Genomic DNA, 19,968 nt, shown 5'->3' with positions numbered 1-19,968 from the left:
AATAGAAGTATTTCTTGTGTTGCATCACACTTATTTAATTTTATTTTTGACGTAATTTTATATGTTATTTTAATTATTTATATTTTTAATTATTTATAATTAAAAATAATAAAAAGCTAAAATTTTGAAAATAACAATTTGATAAATCAAATAAAATCACACTTAATTATATTTTTTGTAACACATTAATCGTAAAATATAAAAAAAAAATTAAAATGATAAAAAATTTTGATAACTTTATATGAAAAATATTTGAAAGCGGAGGTAGTATCATATAATTAAATAAAGACAATTACTTCATAAAAGAAAAGACGAGTACTCCTTAAGACCATAACCTTAGGCACAATTTGCAAATAATAATAAATGTGAAAACTAATGGGCGGTAAGAAGGATGTCATCATCATAATTATAAATAAACAAGAGGCAATAACAAATATTTGTTGGAGAATTTTGTCATATTGTCATCTTGTATTTACTACTAGTTTTTTAAACGGTTCTTTGAAACGGCCATTCTTGGCTTAAACGAGAAAATTGCATACACCCATAATCATATTGCATGCAATTCATCATTTCTTGTATTCATTTTTTTTTTACCTTATTTGCAAGATAATTTAGATATTTTGATTTTTAAAAAATTTGCAATAACTTATTAAGGTATATTTTTTAAATTGCAAATTTAAAGAAAGAAGTCTGAATGCAATGCCTATTACATAAATAAATATAAATAAAAGAACACAAAAATATTTGAAATTAATAATTTATAGAGTTAATATATCTTATTTATTTTATTACGTCTTTACATAAGAGCAAATCCTTAGATTGAAAGTGTCAATACAATACATATTTAATATTTTTAAGAGTAAATAAAATTCGAAATTAGACTTTTTTTTTAACAATTACGATCAACTCAATCACACGTTTGGTACGTTATTTATCCCTAGTTTTGAAGAGAATTTTAGAATGAGTCTTAAGATAAGACTAACTAATTAATTATGTGTACGATGCTAACAAGAGTCTTAAATGGAATTCAATCTTTGAAATTCAAGACTCTCTTTAAGACTTTTGTGGGTTGTTCTTCATAAATAAATTGACAATCATGTTATGAGATACTTCTACCTATACAAAAAGAATGTTTTTTTTTAAAAAATATTTAAACATTATGAAATGAGTCTAAAGAAAATGTATAAAATTAGAGAGAATTTTATATGAGTTTGAATAATAATAATAATAATAATAATAATAATAATAATAATAATAATATGGGGATAATAGTCACTGAAAATAGACTAAATTTGCAGACTTTGCGGATTTGAGTTTGAGTCCTTGTGGGGTCGATTAGATTAAGAGTAAATATTTAAGATAGTAAAAAAAAGTCAAACTAATGTAACAAAGGTCATTAGAAATACAAATGAAATTATTCAAATAATTGTGATAAAGGTAGAATAAGTGTAAATTAAAAAAGATGAATAGAAAGAGTTTGATTTCACTCATTTGGAGGTAAAGAATTCCTCCAAATTTCTTTATTTATACCCTAATGTAAGAGAATTTATTGCTATTTTTTCTATTTTTCATTACTTTTAAATTCATTCTTCCACCTCTCTAAGAATCAAATTTCTTTAATCATGTACCTAACTAACTTTAAATTTTTACTTTAATTTTTATTTTCCCTTAAATATTTGCTCCCACCCTTGTATCTATCTCATTATTGCCAACTAGTTACTACTAGTCTTCATTTTTGTTTGTTTTGAGGGACCATCAAAATCTAGTAATTTGGTACTAATAATTTGGTACTAATTAAACCAACGCAACTTAATCTAGTGCTTTGGCACAAAGCTTGTAAACTTTACAAAAGGTTTTTTAGAGTAACTATATCTACTATTCTATTTAAAGTTGCAAGAGATTATATATATATATATATATATATATATATATATATATATATATATATATATATATATATATATATATATATATATATATATATATATATATATATATTTGCATATCGATCAAAGAATGAAATATAATTTTAACCTAAATGATACATTTACAAAAATTTTGAAATAGGTATTGATAATTAACTTAAACAATTATTTTCTACAATGACATGTCAGGGCGTAATCTTTGTAGTAGCATGTGATGAATTTTTAAATGATAATTTAGTAACTTACATGGAGCGATTTTCCTTTTTTGAAAATGTACCTAATAATAATATTGCACAATAATTTAAGATTATGATCTAGTATCGTGATGGACTTATGTAAGGTAACTATGGTTACGACTGTTGAATTTTAGCGTATTTGTGCGAATACATATTTTTTGTTTTCTTAATTTTTAATGTATTTGTGCGCATATACATTTATCTTCTATGCTTTATTTGTATATATGAATTTATAACTTATTTATGTATGTCTCATACTCTTTTTTTTCCAAGAGATTTGTGGATAAGAAAAATAGTGGAAACTATTAAATTGTGTGAGTAGAATTAAGATTTGTGGATAAGAAGTAAAGAAAGTGATGAGGACATTACTCAAAATAAAAATACTATAAAGTGAGAAGGACGCACTGAATGATAGAAACATAATTAGTAATAATATATAGAAGTAGTATTTAATTAAGCTCTGCAACCATATATTTTAATTAAGCTACATTGGGCTCGGGGGAGGCCCGACCCCTTGCTGAAAATGCGATTTTATTTGTATTTTTGACATTAGAACCCCCTACTAATATGATATATATCTTAATAGTGAAAAATATAACAAAAATTATTATTGGTCAATGGTTAGAAACTTGGAGTAACACATTTGTAATTTTAAAGTTAAGGGAGGAAACTCTAATTTAAACTCCTACATCTTTATAGACTAATTAATTTATATTAAAAATGTGATTACTCTTTATCTATCATACGTTCACCATTTATCCTTTTTAGACTGTGTGTAACACCCTATTATTTATTATGCCATAATATGTATATTCTAGTCAATTTAAGAGAATTAATATAATTAAAAATGTGTTGCATTTAAAATAATTAAACGAATTTTATTTATTCGGTATTTATATTTTTTATTAAATACACTCATATTATTAATATCATTAATTATTAGATAAAATAAAAGAAATTATTTAATATGTGTAAGTTAAATTAAATTCGGTCTTAAAAGTAAAAAACTCAAATTGGGTAAAAGTTTAAATGAGCTGAAATGTAGTATATACGAAGTACATTACTACTACCCCATTTATTTCTTCTATCTTCCTCCTCATTCTTCCTCATCTCCCTCCCTCACCAAGAATCCAACTATCACAATTACCAACCCAACCACCACAGCAGCTGACAGCCGCCGCCACCTACTGCCGCCACCTACTGCCGCCACTTTACGGCAGCCGCCACTTGCTGCCCCCACCACAAGTAGTAGTTTTGGAGGGTACTTCTCTCCTTCTTCCCATCTCATCCTTGTGAGCTACTCTTTATTATTCTTTTGTTTTGAGTAATTAATTTCATGCTTTCTCTTTAGTAGTTAGAGTGAATTATATGGAGTTGTTATGGGTAAGAGTTAAAATTGTGATTCAAGAATGTTTCAATTTAGGGTTTGGATTGGGATTGAGAATAAGGATTAAATAGTGTATTCAAAATGTGTTTCAATGGTGTTACAGTACATAGACAACTTTGTTGATGATTTTATTGAAATTAGATTTGGTCCTTATTGTTGTATGTGTTGTTAGATGAATTGTTAGTAGTTGTTGGGTACTATTGATATACAACTTGTTATGGGTAAGAGTAGTAATGTAAATTGAACATGGATTAATTAAAATTTGTTACGAGTAAGAGTAGTAATGGTAAATTGAACAAGAATAGACTTGAAATTATATTAGGAATGAAAATAAAAGTAGTATGTACTAATTTGTAGTGTTTTATGATTAAGAAAGCTTTGTGAGCTATTCTTCTTCTCTTTTTATTTTCTTATAGTTTTATGTTGAAATGTTATCTTACTTTGTTAAATGTGTTGTTAAATTGATGTTGGATGGGTAAAAGTTGCATGCGCTTCTATTGAACAAATAATGGTTTAGACGCATTGTTAGTAGCACATCATGATGTTGAAATTGATTCGAGTTATGGATAATTTTTGGTTAGCTTGTTATCGTTATTACGAGTATTATTACGATTCTAAGAATAAAGAATTTTAATTCCATATATATCATTAATATACATAATAATATTAAAGTAATGTGAATCTTATTAATATTTCAATTTGATGTATTACAAATCTTGTTTTGATCAAAAAATAATTCTCCTTAGAATGTACTTCATCATTGAATTTATTTGGAAAGTGGTGCATTTTAAGTCACGGACTATACGATATTTTATAAGTGAGCTTAAGTATGCGTGGCAAGTGCTTGAATGTTCTAAAATTGTGTTAATACTTGTGAATTGTTTAAAGGCTACTTTTCGTAGTATTTAGTAGCTGTTAATGAGATTAGTTGACTTATAAGACCTACTTTAAATTTGGTAAGTGCTCACTTCATAAGAGATTATAAAACCCTGTATTGGTGATTGTTTTGACTTTTGCAAAGTGCCAACAACTTCAGGTACGTACATGCAGAAACTAACCCTTACATATGCAATTTGCTTTAAGACATTATTGTTTATTTGTGATAATATGCATTGTATCGAAACTATGATGTACTAGTGAATACACTTTGTATGAAGAGCTATCAATTATACAATCCTTGCGCTTAGAATAGTTTATAAAATGTAGGGGTGTCAAACAGGTCGGGTTGGGTCATTTTCAGGTTCAGGTCATATATAAATGGGTCAATAGACCCTTGACCTGAACCTGACCCATTTAATTAAATGGGTCAAAAATTGAAACCCCGACCTGATCTGTAGCAGGTCGGGTCAACCTGCTAATGACCCATTTAACCTGCTTTTTTTTTCAGGTCATTAAACCCATATATTTCAGGTCATTTGACCCATTTGACCCAAATAGTTTAGATTCAATGGTATACAAATTTTGCGAAATCTTCTTAAATAAGAAATAAAGCTTTCATTTAATACAGTATTAACACAATACAGTATACATAAATAAGATATTGTTATCACTTTACATTACTTAACTTCAAAAGATTATACAAAAGATTATCAAAAGCTTTCATTCAAAAGATTATACAGTATACAATATATGTTGTAAAATAAGTTGTAAAATAAAAATAAAAAAATAAAAAAAATTACCTAAAATGAGAAATCAAACCGATAAAGCCAAAACATATGAATCTTGCAAAAATTGGCCAGGAAACCAAAAAATGGAGTAAATAAAGAAAATAAGTATAGAATAATAGGAAGAAAGAATTGAGATTTAATGAGGATTAAGAACAATGAACCCTAAATAACACAAAATCAAACACAAAAAAATCAAACACAAAAAATAGCAGTAACACAAACACAAAAAAAATCAAACACAAAACCAAAAAATCGAACCCTAAATAACACAAACACGAACCAAATTATTATGAAGAATTAAAGATGGCATTAAGAACAATGAAAATAGCAGTAACAACAATGAACATTAAAATCAAACACAAAAAAATCAAAAAAATCGAACACAATCCAAATCAGAAAAAATCGATCAAAAAAATCAGAAAAATCGGACAACAAAAAAATAATACTTACCTTGGTGCCGCAGAGAAGATGAAGGAGAAGGCGCACAGTCGTACAGAGAAGAAGACGCCGGAGAGAAGAGGAAGGAGAAGGTGTAGGCCGCACAGTCGCACAAAGGAGAGAAGAGAAAGGAGAAGAGGAAAAGAGGAGGCGCGTAGAATTTCAATGGATTTAATGGGTTTAATTTTTAGGGTTTATGTCTTTATGATATATCAGTTATGACTTTATTTGGGTTAATAAATTTCTAGTCATCATCTTTATGAATTTTGACTTTATTTAAAATTTTCAATGGGTTAATAAATGGGTTAAATATGGGTCGACCTGACCTGATTGACCCATTTAATAAATGGGTTAAATAGGTTTTTTTCGGGTTTAAATATTCAACCTGAACCTAACCCATTTAATAAACAGATCAGGTCAGGTTGACCCGTTTAATTAATTGGGTCAAAAATCTAAACCCAAACCCGCTAATTTCGGGTCGGTTTCAGATCAGGTTAGCAGGTCGGGTCAGCTTTTGCTAGCCCTAATAAAATGAGAGTGTTAGTAGAAGGCAGGGACCATCCCCTTATTTATTTAAGAATTGGATATGTCTTGGAGTAAGAAAGATTCCTTTATAGGTGAATTTCATAATTTGTTTGAGTTCCTCAATGGGTTTTGCTATCCCAGGGCACTCATTAATAGTAGAAAGCTCGAGTTATTCCCATTTGATAAAGCATTAGATCATGCTTAATTGACGTGACTTTATTGGGTTAGTACCTCCAGTTGGTTTAGTTCCCGAGGTGAGATTCGAAAGGATTACCGTACGGGAGGTGTGAGCATATTTGTGTCATTGGGCGCCGGATGGCCGATACCGCCCCTTGACCGAGGTATTGCCATGTGGGCCTTATAAACCCCAATATGGTGGCCTCTCCCCAGGATTGGTACATCAGTGGGTCTTTTTTTCCCGAAGGTAGGATCCGATACTGCACTTGGCCTAGTCACATAGAATTGTATAGTGGATAAATCTAATGAGATTATATTTTTTTGTTTGAGGGTCTCGTGAACCCCAAATATGAAGTATAGTGGATAAACATTCGTTTGTATATTTTATCTTCCGTTGTGTTGTTTTAGTGGGTTGTATGTTTAAATTTGTTTTGTTCCTTTTCGCACTCAAGCGTTTACTTCGGAACCACGATCCATGCTTAGCATTCAACAGAGAATCCAACGAGGATCATTTCGCCGTTATAGAATATTTTAGACCGACGTGTCTTTTTCTTATGAATGTCTTTATATTTCTGAGCAAGTTTATCTTTTATCTCTCCAATACACAAAGGAGATGATGTCGAATTTCCAGCTCAATTTAAAAGAGTAGTTCCAATTGGTTTTTTTTTTAGTTTTTTTTTTTGTAACACCTGGATTTCCTCCCGTCCTTTTCGATGTTATTTGGTTTCGTTTAAGTGGTCGGAAATTCAGGGGTGTTACAGTGTGTTTATATTTTTGCCATCTTAAATTTAATAGTGTTTTTTTTGAAGATTTACTAGACAAATATATGGAGTCAAAAACACTTTGTTTTTTTTTATTCAAAAGGGATAATTATATCGACAATTTGGTCCCCTAATTCAAAATCCCGACTTCGCCCAGTGTATGACTTTTAGTATGTTTTAATACGCTAGCTATATAAACACTTTTGAATCATTCATTTGGCAATGCACTCACAGTGTCATCTTTGAGAATATTGGGGCCCAAAGCGAAAATAAAAAAGGGCCCTCTGAACAATAGTAATATATTCCGTGAATAACTTATCAACAAAAATTTTCAAGGTTATTTTTAGCCAAATGTCAAAAATAATCCGAAGACTTATATAAAGTCACCAAAATTACATAACAATCACTTGAAAAATGTAGTCCTTTAAGCATATTTTGAAGCAAATTCATCGATCAAATTCTCATGAGGAATTTTATCCAACACATCATTCTCAATCGACGCCGTAGCAAGCCTATTAAGCCGATCTTGAGACATAGAATTACGCTAGTAAGTCTTGATCAATTTCAACTTTGAAAAACTTTTCCTCGGCACTGGCTACCGTCACAGGGATGGTAAATAATATCCTGTAAACAATCATAGCATTAGGAAAACAGTTAACACGTTTCATGAGTTTTAAGATTTCAAGTGGCCCTAACGTTTCATTGGCAAAAGTTGTTGAAACAACTTTAGTTCATCATACAAATCGCACTCTTGAACATCACATTTTTCACCATTCTTAAGTGCTTCAGCCAAACGCCAACAAGAGTTTAAGCTTGAATCATCCGATAAATGCAATTTGTTAGAATTAAAAAGAAAACCAAAAAAAAGTTTCATATTGTTCATATTGCGCAAATCTCTTATCAAGAGAGACAATTTCTTGATCAATAATGCAATAAAAGAAACTAATATTAAACGACTCCTCCGCACATTGCAAACTGTCATCATCTAGATTTTCATCAAATTGCCATTTTCGTTTAACTTTATGCTTTTGAGGAAAACTGGGTCAATATCCATATTAATTGCAATTGTTTTAGCAACTTCAATAACATTTGAAAAACCATTTTTCTTATTGTCCTTAATAAATGAAATCAACTTCTTCACATCTTCGATAGCAACACCAATAAGCATATCTTCTAAGTATAATTATTTATTGACCAAATTTATAGTATATAACAACTCATATCAAATAACAATAGAAACTATAAACTCAAAATCATCAAGTTCATTATTAGCCAGTGCCGTCTTTGAGAGAATTGGGGCCCAGAGTGAAAATAAAAAAAAGGCTCCTGAGCAATAGTAATATATTTCGTGAATAACTTATCGACAAAAAAATTCATGGTTTTTTAAGCCAAATGTCAAAAATAATCCGAAGACTTATATAAAGTCACCAAAATTACATAACAATCACTTGAAAAATGTAATCCTTTGAGCATTCCTTGAAGCAAATTCATCGATCAAATCCACATAAGGAATTTTATTCAACACATCATTCTCAATCGACACCATAGCAAGCCCATTAAGCCGATCTTGAGACATAGAATTACGCATCGACTTCCGAGAGGATTTTGAAGCTAATCTCTGTCTCTCGTCCTTTCATAATTTCCTTTGTCAAAATCAAACATTTAGGTGCTGCTTCATTTTGTATGAGAAGAATTTCAGGATTTCACCATTATTATCTACCATCTCCATTAACAACGCTCAACACCCATTCTTAATTAAAGTGACTAAATTTAAAAATGATTATGAAAAGATGTCGCCATTGACATAGCTCGACCACAACCAATAATGGCGCAAAGGGAACGGGAGTTTATCATTTTAGATATGAGACAAATTAAAAATGTTGAAGGGCGGAGAAAAAAAAAAGAAAGAAATTGGTTTAAGAAAAAGGAAACAGGGACTTGAAGGAACTTTTGAAAAAAATAAGACAATTTAATAACTTTATTCAAAAAACAAGCTTTGTTCAAACTTTTTTTCCAAAATAAACGTCCTTGGCTTTAAAGCTAGGCTTGGTGTATACACGCTATGACTAACAGCGAACTAAAACAAATTGTCAAAAAATTAGTCAAGGGTGAAGTCGCTGTTACTAATAGCGACTTAATGGTTGACTGGTGAAACCATAATGTCGCTGTTAGTAACAGCGACTTTATGTGTGCTAAATATCTGCACTTCTCCTTCTTCCTCATTTCACTTTACTTCGTTTGAGAGCCCTAATAACCCGCGAAAATCTCCCTCCTCTTTTTACCATTAAAATCAATTTCAATCCTATAATTAATTTCATCAAATTCCAAGTTTGTACTACTAATTAGTTCTGTCATCTTACTACATTCACTTCAGGTAATAATCTTTTTGTTTTTTTTTCTTTTTTGGAAAATTTAGGGTTTATATTTCTTCATGAAGTTTCAATTAAATGCAGGTTCATAAACTTGCAAATTACTACTCCTTGGTGATCTACAGCTTATTAAGGTACCTTTATATTATGAATTTTTTTAGTTCTTTTTGTTTTAAAAAAAATATTTCGTTTAAAGTGGTCATTTATACTTAAACTCTATAAATATGTCAAATGTACTTGTTATTTGCCATGATTTTCATAATGTGGTTGTTTGTTCATGAATTTAATGTAGAAAATGTTTAAATTTAATGTAGAGAATGTTTGAATGTGAACCCTAATTTTGAACAATGTACTTGCTTTCTTATGAACTTGATGGTGATGTTGATTTTGTACGTATTGTTGTAGAAATGACTTTATTTCGTGTGACTGTCGTATGTTTTTGTAATGGTTCAATTCGATCAAGTAGTAGCAATGTTAAGTATGTTGGGGGAAAACGTAAATTGTTTGCATGCAGCTCAAACATGAACTTGAATGAATTTAAACATCTTATATCTCTAAGATAGGCATTGACACTACAAGAATTACTGTTAATGTAAGTTTTAAATACAATATGAGTGGAGAATTGTTAGCTCTTTCGGTTGAGGATGAGGAGGCTATAGATGCAATGTGGGAGTATTCAAAGTCTACCTCTATTCCTTCTTTAGATTTATATGTAGAAGAGGTACCCCTAGGGAATCAAGATGTCAACGTTGTAGAAACAAATGTATTCCTGAATGTAACTTCGTCTGTTCCTTCTCCTACGCCCTTTCCTACCCAAGAAACCAAAAATCCCACTATGCTATCTTCCTCTTCTCCTTCTAATGAACCCAATCAATTTTAAATTCAAGTCTCAAATGATTATACTTTTAACTTAGAAGATACATATAAGCCTTGGGATGATGTTAATAGTGAGAGTAATTAATTCGCTGAAGCTCCTTCTGAGGACGATGTGGGTGTTGATGAGGAGGCTCTAGCTAATGACATGACCTTAGGCAACATTCTAACAATCGTTGCTCCTACACCTTATGCACTAGTTCTCCCTTTAGATGAACACGTTGAGGACAAATCTTGAAGGTCTTGGCATGTGATACAACCTACACTGATGAAGGAGAGTTTCAAAAGGGTATGATGTTTGATAACAAGGATGCCTTGTTGGACGCTGTTAGATTGTATCATATTCGTAGGAACTTTGAGTATCGAACTGAGACTTCAAATCAAACCGTGCTTACCTTGAAGTGTTAGAGAGGGTGTGCTTGAAGGCTAAGGGCTAGGATGAGCTCCTATTCACCTTCATGGGAGATTGTTACATATAAAGGGAAGCATGGGGGTTGTGGATTAAGTACTGAAAATGTGTCAGCTGGGCACATTCATTTGACATCTTCCGTGATTAACAATGTTATTAGAAATTGTGTTGCTGAAGTCTCATCAATTAAGGTCTTTGTGGTGCGACAAATGGTGAAAGACCAATTTGGTGTCGAAGTGACCTATAAGCTGGCATGGTGTGCTAAACAGCAAGCCCTTCTCTCCATCCATGGGACATGGTAAGACTCTTATCCTCTCCTTCCTCACTTCTTGAAAGCAATGCAAGTTTCTAACCCCGGGACTGTAGTTGAGTGGTTCTTTAAGGAAGATAATGATGTTGGTGTGTACGTCCGTCCTAGTATTATAACTTTCCAACGTGTGTTCTGGGCTTTTAAACCTAGTATAAAGGGGTTCAAGTATTGCAAACCCCTTATTGCCATTGACAGAACACACTTGTACGGTAAGTATCGCCATACATTATTGATTGTGATTGCTCGAGATGGGAACAAGGGAATCTTCCCGCTTGCCTTTGCTTTAGTAGAGAAGGAATGCATAGCTGCGTGGTCTTGGTTTATGGCGTGTATTCGTAAGCATGTGATGCATAGTTTATATTTATGTGTTATTTCTTATAGACATGCGGGCATTGTAGCAACCATAGAGGAGCTGGAATAGAAACCTCTAAATGCCCATCATAGGTTTTGCTTGCGGCATTTGTTAAGTAACTTCAATTGTCACTTTACTTGACGTAGCTGTGCTTACACGGCTTCCCATCGAGGGACATGCTGTTTCTACCGTTGGACGCTAACTCGAAAGTTGGCAAGATATAGTTCATAGGGTCTTAGAAGTCCGACCTCCCCTAGAGGCAGCCAAAGGGAGTGGGTTGCGCGTAACATGGCTTGCGCAGAACTTCTCGCACCTCCCTGAAGGTGCTGATGAGGCTACCATGGCGTATCTCTTACATCTAATTGGTGTTGTCTTGTTCTCCGACAAGACTGGCAACAGAGTACAGCTTTTGTACTTGACGTTGCTTGATGCACCATGGGAGGTAATCTCCGGTTACAGTTGGGGTTCCGCAGCCCTAGGTTATCTGTACAGGAGACTTTGTGACGCTTCACGGAAGAACTTTAAGGAGATCGCTGAGCCCCTGATTATTCTCCAGGTAATACTAACTTTACATGTCATTGCTTTGTTTCTTAATTTGTTCTTATGTTTCGTTTACTTACTTATATCTGTAATTCATAGCTTTGGCCGTGGGAGCACATTCTCATTGGGCAACCAATGAGGACTGTGGGACGTGGTGCATTTACGCCACCAATTCTTCCACCCCTACATGTGCCGTATGGATCGCGTTGGTCCTTTGATAGACGTACAAGGACCCACACAGGATCTGGCGTGGGCTTCTACCGCGATCAATTTGATATGCCTCGAGCTGACCAGGTAAAGGCTTTACTTACTAGTCTTATAACTATCACATTGAGTATTTTATTAATTACATTTTCACGTGTAGTTTCGATGGGACCGTTACCCCGCTGAGGCATACGCTGCATTGCCTCAGCGCTCAGACATATTGTGAGGGGCGTGGAGAGCATCTGTGCCTCTGATTTGCTTCGACATAGTCGAAGTGCATCTCTCTGAGCGCGTACTGCGCCAATTTGAGATGGTATAGGGTATCCTGCCGCCATGTGACACAGAGGCGGAGCTCCATCACAGCTGACGCAAGGGTCGGGAACCCAAGAAACTAGCGCCATATCGCTCGTTGGGAGCACAGGCTAGAGCTGCTGGCCCAAGGTGGGCCGATCGATGTTGTAGGCGCACCTACTTCAGCGGATTACATGCCGTGGTTCCTCTCCATCACTCATCGATCGATGACACCACAAGGTATCATCGCAGCCGCCCAGTATGCTTCCGCAGTACCGACGATGACACAGTTTGTAAGTATTATTGCATGTTGATTATTATCCATATATTTTACATATTATAGATTTCATTAACTACAAATTGAATGCAGGCACATCTTTAGTAGATTATCTCATTATCATCTTTTTATTTAATTAAGATTTAATGTGCTGGATTTGAATCAAAGAAACCATCTCTCAATAGACTAACTATTGATATATTGAGGTTCAGATTTAAAGTGGGCCGTTGAATGGATAAACGAGGGCCCAACTCCAAACTATTTGCCTTCCTCTTTCTATAAAAATGAGAAATTTTCTGGACAACAAGCTTGAACAACAAGCCTCCAACCTCAAGTTCAAATCGCCGACTTCCAACATTTCACGTCTCTAGAACTCTAGAATAATCTTCTTCATCCAAATCCCTAATCAGAAAAAAATGCCTCGCCGGAGCTCTGGTATTATTTTTCTCTCTCTTATTTATTTTTCTTTTTTGTTTCACTGAATTTATCACTTAGGTTTTTTCTTAATTACTTATTTCGTCGTTTGTTTTCCGCCAATTTATTTCAGTTTTAGGGTTTTGTTATAGGGTTCTTCTAATACTCTAGTACTAGAAAAATAAGTAAATTTTGAATATTTGAAGATTTCATACATTGATATGAATAGTCAGACTAAAATAAATTCATATTGGATCAAAAACTAATGAAAAGTCAGTTTTTGAAAGATTTCATTTGATGAAAGTTTATTGTAGCGTTTATATTTTTGAAGATTATATCTATGATGTGTTAATCTTGATTCTATTATGGAGGAAGTTTTTGGTTCTATTACGTGAAGGAAGATGTATTCTTTTGTAACTTGATACTTCTTAAAAGGTGATTTCAACCAAAGATAATCTTATTGATTGATTCTTTTTTGAGATACTTTTTTCTGTGTGTTTACTGATGTGATTGGGCCATTGCTCTAGTTTATACGTTTGGGATTGAAATGTAGCCGCATAATTTATTTGTGGTCTTCTTTTGAACCTTTAGTATAATTCTGAGGTTTGGATCAATTAATTCATTTCAAATAGTTCAATCAAAAAATCATAAATGAAGAATTTCTTTTTCAAATAATACTTTTGACTATGCTTAAGAGCAAATAAATAGGGGATATGAATTCGTTGAAGTTAATTTTTGTAATAGATGAGTTGTAGAACTATTTTGTTGGTTTCAAAATTTTGGAATGACACGGTTTTAATAGTTATTCTTTAACTCTCAGCTTTATTTTTTTTTTGTATTGAGGGTGAAATAGGACTGATTCTCAATTTTTTTGATTTGTCAAATGAGCTAATTGTAGATTTCCAAATAAAACTACTGTTCCCAAACACAACATAAAAAGATTTTTGTAGATTATTTTTTTGCAGTGATTATCTATGTATTATTTTATGTAATTCTACTAATGATGAAATTGAGTAAATTTGATCAGCTTTAATCCTATGTGATTTGTTTTTATTCTATGATTCAGGAAGATCTGCCCCCCGCCCTGCTCCTCGTCCTGCTGCTCCTCAGCCAGGTATACATTAACTTTTTAACCTTGGTGACATACAATGTACTAAAATTTTTTGCTCAATTGTTTTGCTTTACGCAAAGAGTGATTTATGACTGCTTCTACTTGCAATTCATTTGTTTTTAGTTATGGGTGGTGTTGAAACTGATGTAGAGATGGTTGTGGTATCTGCAAATCTATGTTTCTTTACGCCTTTTTGGTTTTTAGTGTATATTACCCTTCCATTGCTTTACTTTTTTAAGTCGCTATCGCTAGTTATATATCATTAATTGTTTTACAGTTCACAATGCTCCTCCACCTGCCCCAGTTCAAGCTTCCAGTGGTGGATCAATGCTCAGTGGTATTGGTTCCACTATAGCTCAAGGTATGCAAGGATTTATTAAAGATGTCAATGTTTAATTTTTTTATGCTTTGCTATATGTTTTGCTTATTTCGTTATTGCAATGGTTTCTGGTAGGTATGGCTTTTGGAACTGGAAGTGCTGTTGCACACAGGGCTGTGGATGCTGTCATGGGTCCTCGCACAATCCAACATGAAACTGTTGTTACCGAGGCTGCTGCTTCTGCACCAGCTCCCACCAACAGTGCTGGTGAAGCTTGTGGAATCCACTCAAAGGCCTTCCAAGATGTATGTGATTACTTCTCTCAATTTCTGAATATTGTGCTATCAACTATCATTTTTATGGAATTGATGGAATACCTTTGTTGTTAGTGTATCAACTATGTCAACAAGATTAGGGTTGGTTGAGTTTGTGTTTTGGTCGTTTTTAAATGGCTCGGATACCTATTAACTAGATCACGGATGTTTGAATTTGTTTTTGGGTTGTTTATGAACAATCAAAAACCCCTTGACCTGAACATAATCTATTTAGTTGAATAGATTGAAAATCACAACTTTGACTCGATTTGAACCTTCAGCTTAATCCCCCCACCCTCCTCTATGTCTCGATGTCTCTCTCTCTATATAGGTAGTCGTTGGATCAATTTGCTTTGTGTCAGCCTGATTCAACCTAATAATGATTAAAATTTAAGTGAATTACAAGTTCTAGTTAGAGGTCTTGCTAGGTTTGTGTCTACAATTGGTCAAGGGCTTTAAAAAATATGTATTTTTATCATTATTATTTTTAGAATATATATATATATATATATATATATATATATATATATATATATATATATATATATATATAAATCTTTTTTATATAAAGAAGATTCATATATTTATTTTAAGGTTACATTAAAGAAATGTTGTCTCAAAACATAAAAATTGATTAGAAAGTCAGTGGGTCTCGAATAAATATGTGATGTGGTCCACATTAGGGGTGTTCAAAACCAGATACTGGGTTGATCCGGTAATTCGGATAGTAAAAATCACTATTGGGTGCCGGTTAAATCCGGATCGGATACCGAATATCCGATTTTCAATTTATAATTAAAATATAATAACCAGAATTTTCAGTTAACGTAGGCTGACTGCAGTTCAGGAACAGTGCGCTGTTTCCAGAATCCAGTTTTGCTAGAACATCCAACTTAGGAACAGTAGACCTGCTGTCTCCATTTTACATCCCAAGCGATATACTTCTTCTAACATCCCTTGAATCCTTTTGACACGTGCATATATATATAAATATATATATATACATATATATATATATACATACATATATATATATATACATACATATATATATATATATACATATATATATAGATATATATATATATATATATATATATATATATATATATATATACACGTGTATATATGTGTAACTATTAGGTCGGGTACTGAAGTCGGATACTGGTACGTGTCTAAGTGTCAGATACGTTTAAATATTTAATTTTATACCTAAAATAAAGTGTCAACGTGTCATACTATTGTCCAAGCATCAAAGATCGGACACGGTACGTAAAGCAAAATGGAAAATCCAAGTAACATAGAGTACAACAGAAATGCTATTTAATAGGAGTAAGTAAGGTTGAAATTGGTTGGGAGGTCTTATAATCATTTCTTCCGTGAAGTGGTTTTATTGCTTGTTGGATTGGGACAAATATAGTTCAAACTAATTACTCCTATTAGTCTAAATATAGGATAAGAGTATCAATTAGGAGTATCATTTTTGACAGGAGAATATAAGTCACTTTCAAGTTTCAACTTGTCTCACTAGTTTGGGAATTGGGATGCAGGGTACTCTAAATATCTCTTTGGTTCAGTCATTAAATCCAGCTTCACAATACTGGTTTTCCTCTTGCAATTTACTTTCATATTAAAATGTAACATGCATATGAGTAGACTTGATTAGTTTTGATCTGAAACACATGAAAATAGTGGCTAATATCTAGAAAATGTTGACTTGTGACATGATGCACATGAACATGACTTCACAGCGAAAAGAAGCAGGCTAAAACGACTATTTCTCAACTCGACCTATTTAAACTTGTTTCTTTTGGTTAAGTTACTTGAACTTTAATGCTCATGTTGAACACAAATACGTGTTTAAGTCTGATCAACTTGACTATTTTATAAAAAAAAATTTCAAGATTGTGAACCAAAGATTGAAGTGTCAAGTATCGTCTATGCCCGAGTATCAAGGACCCCACACAATCTTATGCGGATACTTGAGATAAAGTAAAACGTTCTGTTACATTTTCTAAAGAAATTTGCCAATTTTTTGAGTTTCATTGCCCTATTTAAGTACACACCCATTGTATTATCAATCAATTTTTGTGTTTTTGGTTAACATTTCTCTTGTGAGTCTCAGAAATTGAATGTTAATATATTGTTTTATGAAAAAAAAATAATTTTATAAAAAAACCTTTTCATTTACTTTGAAAAGTTTTATAATAAGTAAAAAATAGATATCAAAATTCTTGACCCGCTATATTGACCTGTGTAAAAATGCGGTAACAGTCATGATCATAGTAACGAAACGGTGGTTTGGTAATGGGAGTGATGCGGTTATCATAACGCCTAAATATCGGTCGAATCATAAGATATCCCTTGATACAGCTCAAAACGCGTTCTTTTACACCTTTACAACGCATGAAATATCGATTCAAATGCTTTGGAAACCTTTACATCGTGGCCAATGCGATGCTATGCGGCCTTGTTTCTACGCTATGCTGCCGGAACTGGTCAATCAAATACAAATGAACCTGTATATAACTGAATAATAAAATGATCTGATTTGACCGACGATTTTGCTAGATCTACATATAGCTATATAAGCATTGTTGAAGTTAGGCTGATATTCTCTGAGGCTATATTGCTTTTTAATTCAATGTAATATTCTTGGATATGCTTCTCACATTAAAATAAACTGATCCTAGAATTACTTCCATAGGAGCAACCCATTTATATAACAGGGTCAGCAACCCACTTATTTCGGATTAGGTATCAGTCCTAGTTAGCAGATCAAGTCAGCCTAATGTGTATTCATCCCTTGGAAATCATTGAATTTTGAAGTAGAAGTGTGACACTAGTTAAATCCCTTTTGTACTTCATTCTTTTTAGTTGCAACATTTTTCCCAAATTTGAGAAAAGTGTGCCAGATTTTATCTGAGCAAATTACTTCCATGAAGATATCTTTTTGTATTTTTGACATACAAAGTATATGATTTTTAAGGACATATGTGGCATCAAGCAGTAGAAACAGTTTAAATGTAACATCTGGTCTACGGAGACCCAGAGGGCAGAGAGAAAGGAAAGTCATTTGTTTAGTCTCTCCCCTGCCAATTCCTTTGAACGAAGCAGAGTAGAGAATAACAAAATGAACTCATATTTAGAAGATGGTTCTTGTTCCTCTTGAAGCATTTTTTGTTTTCAAACTGTTCCTTCAAAACAAATAAATACTTCATATTTTTGTTGTATGTTCCACAGGCCTGTCAATTGTTCTCTTTTGTTGCTTATGGTGTTCATTTTCGGTTTTGTGATGCAGTGTTTGAACAACTATGGAAGTGACATTAGCAAATGCCAGTTCTACCTTGATATGTTGAATGATTGCCGAAAGAACTCTGGATCCGTCATGGGTGCTTGAAGTTGTGTTCGGGTTGTTATGTTGAAGGAATTCTTGAAATTCATATTGAAGCTCAAAACTTCAAATACGGTGGTCTTTTTATGTATAATTTGATGGGCTGTTGCCTATTGTTATGACGCTCTCTTTAAATGACATTTAACCGGTTATACTGGTGATATGATTCATTATAATTTTAGCTGTTGAATGTTTTGGACCTTGCCAGTTGCCATGCTTTATAATGGTTAAATAAGAATTTCTTAGTATTTTCATTGTTTGCTTGATTAGTTTAATAACCAACTCTTTACTGTTATTTGAGCATAGGATTGGCATATCGGTCGTTAGGTTTACCAAGTGTTCCTTTGGTTGCAAATTCGAATGCTTGTCACTAGACTAAGGGGCTTTATTAGGTAGATTAATTATTTCCATGTCAATATTTGTTTTGGCAACATCCAAAATGACCTTAATAAAATTTTCTATCCAAGTTTTGTTAAGCTTAAAAGTTTTAATTAGTTTACCAAGTAATTGGGGAACAATATAGTCCAAGCAAGGGGACTTAGAAATGAAAATGAAAGTTATATTCCAACTCTATGGAATCATCTTTGAAGAGTTTGGTATGAAGGGGAAGGGGTTTGACAACTTTCTTGAAACATGTGATACCACTATCCTTTGATAATTTATTAGTTTCTTTTGTGTAAGATCAATTCCTTGAGATACTTGATGAACTTATATACCAAGAAAATAATGCAATTTACCAAGATTTTTAATACTGAAAATTTCGTGAAGATAATGCATAAAACTATGCATTTGAGATAAATTATTTTCGGTAAGAATAACATCATCGACATAAATTGCAACAAGAGTAGTACAACCATCAGGTTATCAATAAGATAAAAATATGTTATTTTTAGACTGTGTGAAACCTTGATAAACGAGTTTATTTGTCAACCTAGCAAACCACTATCTTGAGGCTTGTTTTAAACCATAATTTGACTTCTGTAATATGCAAAATATTTATTAGAAGCGTGAGGTATGTCCTCAAGTATAGTCGAGTAAATTTCTTCATTAATATCACCATGGAGAAATCCATTATTAACATCATGTTGAAATATACTCCATTGTTTATGAGCAACAAGGAATAAAATGCACTAAATTTTTGAAAAATCAACCCCGTATTTCTAGTTGTAACTTTTGCGATAAGAGGAGCTTTATATCGTTCTAATGATCCATCAGAGTTAAGTTTAATTTTGTATACCCACTTACTTCTTATTGGTTTCTTTCCTGGAGGGAGAAGAACTACATACCAAGTATTATTAGACGCAAGGGCTTGCAATTCTTGATTCATTGCATTGATATCCATAAAGGATATTGGAAGCAATTATGTAAGTTTTAGGTTCCTGCCAGTGAATAAGAGAAGATAAGAAATTGTGGTGTGTAGAAAATATATCATTATATGCAACAAGGTTACACCAATGTGTAGAGATATTACAATTAAAAATTTTCAAATAAGAAGGACGATTGCGTGGTTTATTGCTACGTCGTAAAGAAAGACTATCTTGGTCAGATAAAATATGAGAAGGAGGTGAAGATAAGTCCACAACAGTAGATAAAGAGTCACTAGTTTTAAACCAATTTAAATGTTACTTTGTCCTACACACTAAAGCATACTGTAAAATTTTGCCTAAAAATTATC

General features: G+C 32.6%; 1 protein-coding gene across 3 annotated transcripts; it reads left to right on the top strand.

The window, feature by feature from the left end:
- Window positions 1-3,239: 3,239 nt before the first annotated feature.
- Window positions 3,240-18,541, top strand: LOC130820259 (uncharacterized). 3 transcript variants are annotated; one of them, XM_057685569.1, is made up of 6 exons: window positions 12,570-12,757; window positions 12,954-13,176; window positions 14,222-14,269; window positions 14,544-14,627; window positions 14,721-14,890; window positions 18,201-18,541. In XM_057685569.1, exons 2-6 carry the CDS (start codon window positions 13,158-13,160, stop codon window positions 18,297-18,299), a joined length of 420 nt encoding a protein of 139 aa, XP_057541552.1. In that variant the 5' UTR covers window positions 12,570-12,757; window positions 12,954-13,157; the 3' UTR covers window positions 18,300-18,541. The 3 variants fall into 3 exon arrangements, 1 of the variants encoding a protein (XP_057541552.1); XR_009045142.1 differs by lacking the exons at window positions 14,222-14,269; window positions 14,544-14,627; window positions 14,721-14,890; window positions 18,201-18,541 and adding exons at window positions 3,240-3,422; window positions 9,570-11,985; window positions 12,069-12,263 and having other exon boundaries at window positions 12,334-12,757; window positions 12,954-13,140; XR_009045141.1 differs by lacking the exons at window positions 14,222-14,269; window positions 14,544-14,627; window positions 14,721-14,890; window positions 18,201-18,541 and adding exons at window positions 3,240-3,453; window positions 9,570-11,985; window positions 12,069-12,263 and having other exon boundaries at window positions 12,334-12,757; window positions 12,954-13,140.
- Window positions 18,542-19,968: the final 1,427 nt, after the last annotated feature.

The sequence above is a fragment of the Amaranthus tricolor genome, chromosome 8 (assembly GCF_026212465.1).
Source record: "Amaranthus tricolor cultivar Red isolate AtriRed21 chromosome 8, ASM2621246v1, whole genome shotgun sequence".
Taxonomy (NCBI): Eukaryota; Viridiplantae; Streptophyta; class Magnoliopsida; order Caryophyllales; family Amaranthaceae; genus Amaranthus; species Amaranthus tricolor.
Note: the sequence above shows the minus strand (reverse complement) of the source record. Positions and strands in the feature narration are given on the sequence as shown.

Bases quoted from the DNA above. Each gene is read 5' to 3' on its own strand.
- LOC130820259 (XM_057685569.1), top strand. The intron at 14,270-14,543 runs GTATACATTAAC...ATTGTTTTACAG, and splicing joins TCCTGCTGCTCCTCAGCCAG to TTCACAATGCTCCTCCACCT. The intron at 14,628-14,720 runs GTATGCAAGGAT...GGTTTCTGGTAG, and splicing joins TGGTTCCACTATAGCTCAAG to GTATGGCTTTTGGAACTGGA.